Source organism: Adiantum capillus-veneris, chromosome 4 (genome assembly GCF_014529385.1).
Source record: "Adiantum capillus-veneris isolate H3 chromosome 4, ASM1452938v2, whole genome shotgun sequence".
In the NCBI taxonomy this organism is placed as follows: Eukaryota; Viridiplantae; Streptophyta; class Polypodiopsida; order Polypodiales; family Pteridaceae; genus Adiantum; species Adiantum capillus-veneris.
The window spans coordinates 110,259,430-110,271,369 of record NC_140934.1 but is presented as its reverse complement, the minus strand read 5'-3'; the positions used below and the strand labels follow the sequence as shown (position 1 = coordinate 110,271,369).

Here is an 11,940-nt window from a genome sequence, read left to right as displayed (position 1 = left end):
GAGACATACAACAATGGGAAAGAACCAAGAGATTTTTCAAACATGGGGGAGTAGGAAACGATCCCAAGAGAGTCTTGCGGGAATGCTCTAGTAGAGTTCTCTTTATTAAATTTCAAAGAGACATACAACAATGGGAAACAAACCAAACAAACATCAATATCTCCTTATGCTATCATGGATCATCCATTTATTTGCATACTAAGAAGACCTTGCTTCTAAACATTTTAAAGATCTTTTTGCTCATCAAGAACACAACTATTGTGTGTTTGGTCTTGTTCTTTGTGTGACAATGAAAATGAGCCAAGTATTGCTTCAAATGAACTACAATCCTTCACATCAAAAGAGGAAGTTCCTCTATTGCACCTTCAAGAATGAGCAAGCTAAATATTGAACTAGGGTATAAGAATGTATGTCGAGGATGTACTGCAAGTTCTAAAGCCTTTTTCTCTCCTCTCTATACATCATTCGAGAATGCAATTCATGTTTAAATGGATCTGGCAGTAGTGCTTCTGAGCTTTAAGCAAGAGAGCCATGTTACATCTCAAGCATCAAATATTAAGATCCCACCCCCGAAAAATGCTCACCCGTAGTTTGATCATAAGGGGTGCATACTATTGGCCTTCTAAAGAAGGCATGATTTTGTTTTTGCCAAAGGCTGTCGCATCGTTTTTGGTGTGCCCACTTTTGATCTTACCGCCTACCGCCTTCAAGAGAGGGTTCTGGAGAGAGAAAGAATTCTCGAGGTGGGTGGAGAGAGAGAGAGAGAGAGAGAGAGAGAGAGAGATTGATTTCTAAAGACAGCCTTCGATGTCATAGACAATGACTCCAAAGGATTCACATTTATTCGTTGCTTTCCACCCATTTTTATGAAATCGTAGGCACATACTAACACATTAAGAGCAAGAATATAATGAGTGTGATAACATTTGTGCCTTTTTTTTTTTTGAGCAAAAATATAATGCTTCTGAAAGGCCTTGGTGAAATGTTGCCTAGTTTAGCTTCTTATAAGCAGTCTAGATTGTACCAAAATTGCGTTGCATCGGAGTGTTAACTGCGCTGCGCCTCCTACCTCAACTGCATTTCACATTTCATGTCAAGAAAAAGGGTCAGATGATCATCATGCTACTGCCATTTTGTTGAATGACTTAGATCTGCATTGCTCAGAAGACAATGGCAGAGGAGCTTTGATTTGTGGAGTAGCTGCTTGCTAGCGAAGATTCATGTCTAGTACGGCGTTGCAGCGATCTGGAAGCGCTTTGACAAGAAGGGCTTCCGGGCCGTCCTCACCCATGAATCGTATCCAAAGCCTCAGCAGAGGTGCTTACCAAACGCAACACCATCGCACGCACGACAGAGCAGAAGGAGAAGCTTCTGCGCTTGAATCCGCAGATGCAGCTTTCAACGAATTCTCCAAAGATGACGTCTTTTGCAAATTCCTTGCTGACAACTTTGACGTTACTAGGTTTGTCAGTGATGCTCTGCGTAGTGGATCCGCAGCCTCTTGCTCTGAGAAACTTGATGAGGGCATTCGACTTATGGATCGCCAGCTCCGCAACGAGGTCTACCTCCGCCATGATGAGCTTCTCCACCTCCTCACCAGCCTCAAGGACACAGAAAACTCTGTTAGCCTCATGAAGGGTGGTGCACAGAGCTTGCTTGCCTGCATTCAAAGAGTGAGATTGGAAATTGCTGAACCTTACCAGGACATCAGGGCAAAGACCCGCCAACTCTCTGCCCTCCATAGCACAATGGAGCTTTTGCGATCTGTCATCAAAGCCCTCAGACAAATGAAGCGATTAAGGGAAGTGATGGGATCAGATGTCACTCGCCTGGATCTCGCTAAGGCTGCCCAACTCTATAGTGAAGTTGAAACTCTCAGAAAGGAGGGGGGTTTATCTGGGTTAGAATTAATTGACACACAGATTCCGTGGTTCACAGAAACTGGAAACAGAATCAAGAGTGAAGCTATGAAGGTTTTAGAAAATGGCATGGAGGCACTCAATCAAGCTGAAGTTGGCAGTGCCCTCCAGGTGTATTATAACATGGGTGAGTTGAAGTCTACAGTAGAAGGAATGCTTAATAAGTACAAAACTCAGGCCATCAAATGCATTGGTAATGCTTTGGACATGAAAGCTATTTCTGCCAGCGCTGGTAGTTCTCTTGGGCCAGGAGGTGTACAAAGAAGTGGGACTCCGCAGCTTGGTGGAAGCTCCAAAGCTAGAGAAAGCTTGTGGCAGAGAATGGGACCTTGCATGGATCAACTTCATGTAATTGTGGTGGCTGTTTGGCATCTTCAACGAGTGCTTTCCAAAAAGAGAGACCCACTCTCACATGCAGGATTTCTTGAGGAAGTTATACAGGCAAGATAATTTTTTTAAAGGCTTTTCTGTTTGAGTTGAGTGCCTAGTTGATAGGCAATGCTAGTTGCTGGTTCACAAGTTGATATATTTAAAGAAGAATAATGATGTACCTCGTAGAAGGGTGTGTTCTGGCTAGAGAATGGTAGAGCATCCAGCATGTTGTTGGTTTTCACTTCTTTAAGCAGGGTTAGCGAATTTGGTGGTTGAGCATCCAGATTTTAATGAATGAAGTAAAGAAAAAGGATATTGAAGAATATGAAAGAAGAAGAATGCCTTTTCCTAGGTAGGTTTTCAGAACTCCAAAGGAATAAGTATTTTTTTTAATATGAATTATTCAAGGGGCACTATTCACATGTTTGAATCCAAGTATAAGTGGTGGAAGTGATAAAATTTGTTGTATGCTGAAACTGCTCTTGGTCAGATCCAAAAAAAGTTGCAATATGAGAAATGTAGTGATTTTGAGTGATCCAATTGCAAAGGAGTAGGAAGTGAGAAAGAGAGACAAACAGGTAGGAGGAGGACCAACACTATTTGAAAGCTTTCTCTGGAAATTTGAAAAAGGTTGATTAGCTGTTTTGGGAGGTGATGCAATGTTCAGCTAGTTATCGGTTGTACACAACAAGCCAACAAGGCTTTTCTTGTTTCTCATCGAAAGTGCTCTATGGCTTATGGCCAAAACGTTTGAGAGAGCATGCATAGAAAGCCAGGGAAAGGAAAACCAAATCTTCTTTTTGGAATGAAGCTGCAGTTTGGGCAATTTATTTTGGGCGGAGTCCACGCCATAACAAAAGGCTCATCATCGAGCGTACAAAGTTCATAAATGAAACCATCCTACTCAAAAAGTTTGTCTATATAGTAGTAGAAAGCACTAAATAGCTAGCTCAAAGCTAGCCCATCGTCCACGTGATGGTCCCATCCTCAAAAATCATCATCAGATGAAAATGAAGACTCTGTTGAAGAGACCAAGTCCCCATCCGTCAGGACATTGCCCTCTTTGTCGTACTTTGGCTCTACAATCACAGACACATGTGCCTGATGTAGATCATCCTCTACTGCATCTGTCGAAGCCTCAATGAGACAAACAGCCTCGTTTGTCCGTTTCCAAGAAGAACGAACAGGAAGCTTCCCTTTACGAATGCTCTCCCTTCGAGCACTATCTTGGTCTGGAGCGCTCATGCAGAGGAATAGCCAAAGCTCGTGCGCGTGACCTCGTCACACGTCGATCAACACTCTCCAACTCCCTGTGAAGCAGCCGAATAATCTCCTCTTGCTCATTTCTGATCTGCAGCTCCACCTCGTCCATAGCACTAGGATCTGCCACCATCTTTACGCGTGTTGGGTCGCCTGCTGAAAATTGAGGAAATATTATTTAGTATGTACTAAGTACTCAATGGTCGAGTGTATCATTATTCATGATTCAATCATTCATGTGAAAATTAATAGTGGACCTGCTTGGGTGTCCCCAAAGCATGGTAGGCTCGCGCAAGCCTCATATTTGCTCGGCAATAGACTAATTTCTTTAGTTGAGAAGTGCTGAGACGATTGTCGATCAAGGAATAAGTGCTCCAATTGCGCTCGCATGCACCAACCGAGCAATCCTATAGCAATGAGCATTGAGATTTAATATATGGCAATAGTAAGTACAAAAACTATTAGTCTCAAGATTTTCAATTACGTGTGAAAGTACTCTTAAAGCCAGATGTGTAAGCGTTGGAAGACCTTGTCTCCCATAATTCCGCCACCATGTAAGAGGAAACTTGGTAGCCTCTGGCCTCAACACCACAACTCTAGCAAAGGATGGTCCTAGATTGTTCATGAAGCTGATCGTCAATGTCGTACATCATATTGATGTAATCATCCTTGAGCTTCAAGAGACTCCTCTCATGGAAAAGCTTTGGCATCTTGTAGAAAGGATGAAGCAATGCAGCCATCCCATGAATGCGACGACTCATGAAAGTCCATCTCCTTTCTACAATGGCCATGATGTCATCTCGGCTGAAATTTTCAGCAATAAAACAAAGTTGAATTGGCAAATTCAAATGACAACAAGGAGATTTGCAACGAAAGCAATAATCGATTTCAAAAGACAAGTACTTACCAGTTCTGTGTCAAAGACTTGCACTTTGTAATGTGTCTCTTCATCTCCATGAAGAGATGATAGACTAAGCCCAATGTAGAGCTCTCCATGTCTATGACTCGAAGAAGCACACACACTGGCTGCAATGCCACTGTCAAACTCTGAACTTGTGTCCAAAAGGACTCATCGAGTACCCGTCGTTGCATGTATTTAGTGGGCTCCGTCTGCGGGTGATGCATCAATCTCCACTTTAGGTCCACGACTGCCTGAAGAAGTGGATCCCTCAATTTGAAGAGCCTCTGTGATCTTCGAGGGCCACACCATGTCAAGTGTACTGTGGCTCCTGAAGATAGCTAAAGCTTGACCTTTTTTGTGAAAAAAGGTGGTCATCTTAGTGGCATGTGTAACAATAGGCAATACTATCCATGATGAAGCTGATGTCGTGGTATTTAGTCAATACTATCCATGATGAAGCTGATGGTTATATTGTCTTGTGGGCGACTACCATGGGTCTATACCTTGCACTTTCCTTTATGGGTGAATCTGGGCTTATCTTGGATTCATCTAGGTATATAATACCCCAAGGCAACTTGCCTATATCCTCCATAAGTAAGTCAAGACAATGCGCAGCACATGGAGTCCAAGAAATCCGAGGGTAAGCTACCTCGACCATTTCACCTAGAAGCTTACAATTTGAGGCATTGTCAGTCACAACCTGTACCACATTCTCTGGCCCAATCTCATCAATAGCTTTCTTGATGTGCCCAAAGATAAACTCACCACTGATGTGCTCTCCGGCCTTCCTTGCATCCACAACGCGTAAGAATTATGTGCCAAGACAAGACGACACAAGAATATTAATGATGTGCCCCCTATGAACATCACTCCAGCCATCTGATATGATGGTGCACTCAAACTGCTGCCAATCGGCCTTGATCGGGACCAGAGCCTTATCTATCAAAGCCTTTCTGCACATCAAGCATCTTCTTGTACTCCACCCCCGACCATGAATCTGTGTGGCCAACATCAGCTATAGCCCGGACCATCCTCTTCCACTGCTAAGTCCTCAAAACATTGAAGGAGATGTTGCACTCAATGAGAGTGCGAGCAATCTCAATCTCAGCCACCTTTTGACGCTCCTTCACCCAAGAAAGAGAGTTCACACGTGAAGGGAAAGTGCTTTGCCTAGGTGCATCCATATCACCTCCATCTTCCTCCTGCACAACTCGAGTCCTCTTTCTACTAGAACCAGCAGTCGGCTGCTCCTCTTGAACCTCGGAAGATGAACCACCAAAATCCCCAATAAGAGCATCATGAAGAGCATCCTGTGTGTACTGTCCACCTGTATTTTTTTTTGGCGTTGGTACTTCCGAAATATTCTCTGCAATCAGCTTGTCCCTATAATCCTGTGGAACCTTTTTGCACCCTCCACAATTGTTGGTCGTGCAAATTCCTATCAGGTGCTTGACGATATGAGAAATTGTACTCGTGAGCTGAAAATTGCAGTACTTGCATTGCCATTGTCGAGTGCCGAAACCCGCTTGGCTTGGAGTGTTGATAATGCGGATGACATTGATATGCTCCTTCCAGTACGGGTTGCATGGCTTAGGCATGATGATTCTGTCGCAAGCAGTAAGACAGACACGAGTGAGAGAAAGAGTCTAGAGAGAGAGAGAGGGAGCCCGCAGGAGGAACTTGGAGGAGAGAGAGAGAGAGAGAGAGACAGAGAGAGAATTTACCTGTGCGCACCTGTTTCTCTGCAATTTCTGTGAGTTTCTGCAAATCTGCAACTGGTTACTGCTCTTGGTATTCAAACGCCTAAAAAGTATTACCCCAAAACTGCTCGCCCAGGCCTTGCGAAACCCTCAACCACGCTTAGGAGCCAGACAATTTTTTTAATAAAAAAACAGCACCGTACGGATTGTTCCGTACGGTACGGATCGGTAAAGAACAACCGTACGGTACGGAGCAGAGCCGGACTTACGTGTTGATTCAACCTTGTGCGCAACCCACAGCAGAGTGGGCCGACGAAGAGTTCTTCGTAGGATTGTAGGAGTTGTTGGCGGACTCTACGGACACCATACAGCTTGGTACTCGATGTCACGCGCACATCTAACCCTAAGTGCGTGTGGACAAGGTGTACCTACCTCTAGGGTTTAGGTAGCCTAGGAAGCGTTCTGGCACCCTTGTGAGCTTGTATGCAGGCCGTGTATGTCCAGGCACTTAAGTGTTAGGTGCAACGGAATGAATGTTTGGGCTTTGCTCAAGATGAGTGCTCCAAACTGTGCTCAAGGTTCCTTTTGTTCTTATGGAAGAGAGAGCCTTCCGTTCTTAATGAGAGAATGTTATGATCACAAACAAAGTGAATGGACACTGTGCGTGCAAGTGTATGAGACTGAGAGATAGAGAGAGAAGAGAGATATGACACCAGAGACGTTGTCGAACTGTGCTCAAGGTTCCTTTTGTTCTTATGGAAGAGAGAGCCTTTCGTTCTTAATGAGAGAATGCTATGATCACAAACAAAGTGAATGGGCACTGTGCGTGCAAGTGTATGAGACTGAGAGATAGAGAGAGAAGAGAGATACGACACCAGAGACGTTGTAAAACCCTCCTCCGAAGGCCCCACTCTCGTCGGCGAGAGTGGTCTACTTATGATTGCACAATGTGGTACAAACTGTATGCATGGGACTGGTGCAAGTCTAGGCTACGTCAGCGATAACGACGGGGATGACGAAGTCAACCTAAGGGCTGAAATCTGCAATCTTTCTACTGTTGTCCAAAAACTCTATGGGCTGAAATCTGCGGCTAGTCCAAAAACGCTGATTTGGAGGGCTGTTTCTGTGGGTCTTTGTCACTGAAAATCAGCAGGTTTAGGGCTGAAAACTGAGGTTCTTTAAGGCTGAAAACTGATGGTCTTTCCGGGCTGAATCTGCTACTTCTTTGGGCTGATCTTGATGGTCTTCTAATGCTGAAAATCGCCGGGCTGAAGGCTGTAAAGGCTGGAACGCTGGGGAAATCCAAAAACGCTAGGGTTTTAGCATTTCCAAAAACGCTGGGTGATGTCTTGTCAAAACGCTAGGTGCTGGGATTTGGTGGCGATGAAGCTGATGCAAAACGCTAATTAATGATGCTTGGGACTTGGTTCTGGCGATGAAAGTTGCTGATGCAAAACCGCCAGGCTGGTGCAGTTTTCCAAAACGCTAGGGGATGAAGTTCTTGCTTGGAGGAAAGTGCCGCCAAGGGTCTTGTGAGAAGTTGCTTGTTGAGCTTGGCTCCTGTTGCCTCTTCTGCCAAATAGTGCTAGCTCTAGTTTGCTTATATACAAACTTAGCAAAATTGCCCTACCTACTTTCCAACAAAAGTCACTTAAAAATAACAAGTGAAAATTGTCAAAAATAGGTAAAATAGGCTAAATGCACTGGAAAATTCCCTTGAAGAATTCTGATGGATTCTGATGGGAATGCTTGTGATCATGCTGTGTGCAACCAGAGGATATGCATCTATACTAAGTGACTGGGCATGCACGGTCTACGAATAGATTCACAAAAGTGCCAGATCACTTCTAATCTAGACTGACTGGACTGACGGAACCCTTGTCGTGCTGTAGCTTGTCCACGGACACATAGGGTTGGATGTGTCACGTGACATTAAGAGTAGCTGCATACCCTCTGATTGCACAACCCATGATCACTAGCATCAATATCCAGTACCCAACATGAGCATTTTCCACCACAGGAACCCAGTTTCCCAACTGCATGTGAACAATCTCTTATGTTATTTATTTAATAAGTGACATTATTATCAGTTCCAAAATCGTGGGGCTCCTCTAGCACTACTCGACCCAACAATTAGCATCTACATAAGCAAGGCAAGGGGCACCGAGTAGAGGCAGAAGAATGAGAGACACAAAGAAGGCCAAGCAGCTAGCAGACCAGCAGCACCCTCAGGCATCTCCAGCGTTTTCTCCAGAAGTAGCCACCAACTTTTTTGCATCAGAAGACCAGCGTTTTCAGCACATAAGACCAGCGTTTGCATATCAGCACTCAGCCTCCCTGTACCGCACCATTCCTGTAGCAGATCCTCGCTGCATTCTCCCTATCATAGGAGATCAGCCAGTGATCAGAATTCAGCCCATTAAACAGCCAGCGTTTTTCAGTTTTCAGCCATCATTGGCGTCCTTGGCGAGAGAGCAGCCCAGTAGCTTTGCCGTACGACCCCTATCCACAGCAGTAGACCTAGCGTTTTCAGATTTCAGCCATTAGTATCGCAGATCCCGACTACACCATCGTCGTCATCGTCACCGTCGTCGGCATCATTGACGACATCGTCGTCGTCAAGGACCAGAGCGTCTAGAAGCATTGTACCAAACCTTGTGCAATCTAAAGCAAATACCTCTCTAGCAATAGAGAGGGGGGCCCTTGCAGGGGGGTTTGGGACCCCATTTGGTGTCGTCTCTTCTCTCTCTCTCTAGCACTCTCTTGCACTCTCTCACAGTTTGCATTCCACTCTTGTTTTGGTCATTGCACATTCTCTCTCTAAGCAAGGAAGGCTCTCCCTTCTTCTAAAGTAGAATGAACCTTGAGCACCCACTAATCACTCATCCTGAGCTTACACCATCATTCACTTCCGCTGCACATTACAGGTTGGTTGTGTTGGGACATGCAGATCCACTACTTGTTATTGCTTTCTCTTTGGTAGCCTCTCATATCATGTAAAAGTCAAAAGTAAAAGACTAATTGGTGGCATCCTAGGTTGCTTAGCATGGTCATATGGCCACAATGACCTTGCATATGCAGTTTATCCCATTTTTACCCTTTTATTAGCTTTTTAGCCGATGTGGCAAATTTTTAATGTTGAGGTGGCTCATATGATAGTTTCTTATGCCACTTGTCATTATTTTTATGATGTAGCAATAGAGCTAGGTTGGCCCTAAACTGGGGCGATCATGCACAGCTCTGGGTCACTTATATTGGTATGTAAGTGACCCCATGCCCCCTCATTCTCATTATCCATCTTGTGAGGCTTGAGCACTATCTTGAGTTATTGAGTTACTGCCCTTGAGTCATTATCTCTGTGTCTCCTCTCTATCTCAGTGTTTGTCTCCTCTAGAGTATTCTCTTCATTTCTTGAGAACTGCCGTACATGATTTTTGGGACAAGTGAAGGGTAAACAATTTGTCATGGCTGTCTTAACTATGCATTCGGTACCAAAGCTCAGGATGTTTTTGACACCTTCGGATATTGTTCTGCAGACAGGAGATCAGCTCCTGACTGAACGTGTATGGGAGGGACTGGTCAAGGCCTTTACCAGTCAAATGAGGTCGTCTTTTACAGCTTCAAGCTTTGTCAAAGAAACCTTTGTTTCAGGGTACCCAAAACTTCTTTCAATGATCACAAATCTTTTGGAAAGGCTCGCTCGTGATACAGAGGTGAAGGGTGTTTTACCTGCTATTAAAGACCAAGATAGAGAACAGCTATTAGCTGCCCTGGAGCCCTTCCAAACTGCTTATTTGACACAATGCTTAAATCGCTTGTCTGAGCTTGTCAATGGGATGTTTCCATTTGGTATTCGTGGGAGCATTCCCTCGCAAGACCAGATTTCGAGGTTGATATCACGCATTCAGGAGGAGATTGAAGCTGTCAAGTTGGATGAACGCCTGGCTCTGTTAGTGCTGCGTGAAATTGGAAAGATACTTCAGCTTCTAGCTGAAAAGTTTGAGTACCAGGTAATTCTTTGGTTATAATTCTGTTAGTACTGCAGTGGGTGTCTGGCATTTACTCATTTGAGTTTTCTTTTACAGATTGCTACTGGTCCAGAATCTCGCCAAGTGATTGGCGCAGCCACGCCTATGCAAGTAAAAAATTTCTCTGTCTGCCTACAGCTTCAAGAGGTGTATTCTAGGATAAACACAATGCTCTCCAGCATGCCTCCATCTGCTGCTGATGTTTTGTCACCCTCTCTTGGTGCCATTAATGGAGTGGCATCAGATTCTATAACACAACTATTTCAAGCCATGGTAGAAAGGCTTGAGCATATAATTTTGCAGATTCATGACCAGAACTTTGGAGCAGATGGGGCCGACACAGGCATTGATGACAGAAGCTCCAAGTATATGGAGGAGTTGCAAAAGGCCATTTCTCATTACCGTGCAGAGTTTTTGTCCAAGTTGCTTCCTGCGAATTCTGTGGCGGCAACATCTCTGAAAGGGGATTCTATTTGTGCATATCTTACAAGAAGGATTGCTTCTCGGGTGCTCATATTTTTTGTTCGGCATGCTGCTCTTGTACGCCCCTTATCAGAGTCTGGAAAACTGAGGATGGCAAGGGACATGGCTGAGCTAGAACTTGCAGTTGGGCAAAACCTATTTCCTGTTGAGCAGTTGGGTGCACCATATCGTGCTTTGCGGGCATTCAGACCATTGATATTTTTAGAGACAACACAGCTGGGTAGCAGTCCACTTCTGCAAGAGTTACCTCCAAGTGTCGTTCTTCACCACTTATATTCTAGAGCACCTGCTGCGTTGGAGTCACCTATGAAATCTACGAAGCTTACACCTACACAGTATTCCTTGTGGCTGGATGCACAAACAGAAGAACAGATTTGGAAGGGCATCAAAGCCACTTTGGATGAGTATGCTTCGAAAGTTAGAACACGCGGAGACAAAGAGTTCAGTCCGGTATACCCATTGATGTTAAAGCTTGGGTCTGCCTTGGTAAAAATAGAATTACAACAGAGATGATTTTATGGGTTTGGCTGTGCACTTGGGTGGCTTCAAGGGTAGAGGTCACGAGGAAAGTTTCAGAGTAGATGAAGGCGATATCTTTGTCCAGATTGATGGGACATTTTGTAAGTTCCTCAAGGGCACTGACTGAGGCTTGGTCAAGAAAAAAAATCGTCTGCAGATGTACGATGGTGACATCTCTACCCCGTGGCTTTGTGCTATTATGTCCTTTTAGTGCCTGATGTCCGCATTAATCCTTGAAAGCCAGGTTTTGTTACTTCATTTCACTTGATGTAAGCATGGGTCCATGCATTATGAATCAACGGTGCGGGTTTGGAATCTATTGCATGTATATAGAGGCGCATTGTCTACCTTATACTAGGATTGCCTTCGGGTCATCTCACCAAAAACTTGGTGTATCTCTTGGAATATGATGGAGATGGTAACGAAGTTCTGTGGAGTATTTTGAAGCCTTTCTTACAATTCTAAAGATTTAAAACCTTGAGCTTAATGCCATGCTTGAGCAACCTGATCTTTGTTGTGTGTGCAGCAGTCAAAAGAAAAGAGTGACTAATATTCCAATCAAGGGCATGTGACAAATTTTTCAGTTTTCATTTCTTTTATTGCAAAGAGTACTTGTGTAATAAGTTGAACCTGTGTGGATTTGCTTTCATTATCTGCTTTTAGTGTAGGTCTCAAAACAATGAGGCAATTGTTGAAGAGAAGGATTGGGCATGCTGTTGAATTTGCAATGTAGTCTCTACGTACTGCGGTGTCTTGAC

At 44.2% G+C, this 11,940-nt stretch overlaps 1 protein-coding gene across 1 annotated transcript; it reads left to right on the top strand.

Annotated features, from left to right (window-relative positions):
- The first annotated feature begins 391 nt into the window (after positions 1 to 391).
- LOC147459796 (Golgi transport complex protein-like protein) lies at positions 392 to 11,669 on the top strand. The gene is made up of 3 exons (XM_086511004.1): positions 392 to 2,360; positions 9,689 to 10,162; positions 10,238 to 11,669. Exons 1-3 carry the CDS (start codon positions 1,221 to 1,223, stop codon positions 11,174 to 11,176), a joined length of 2,553 nt encoding a protein of 850 aa, XP_086367130.1. The 5' UTR covers positions 392 to 1,220; the 3' UTR covers positions 11,177 to 11,669.
- The last annotated feature ends 271 nt before the right edge of the window (positions 11,670 to 11,940 follow it).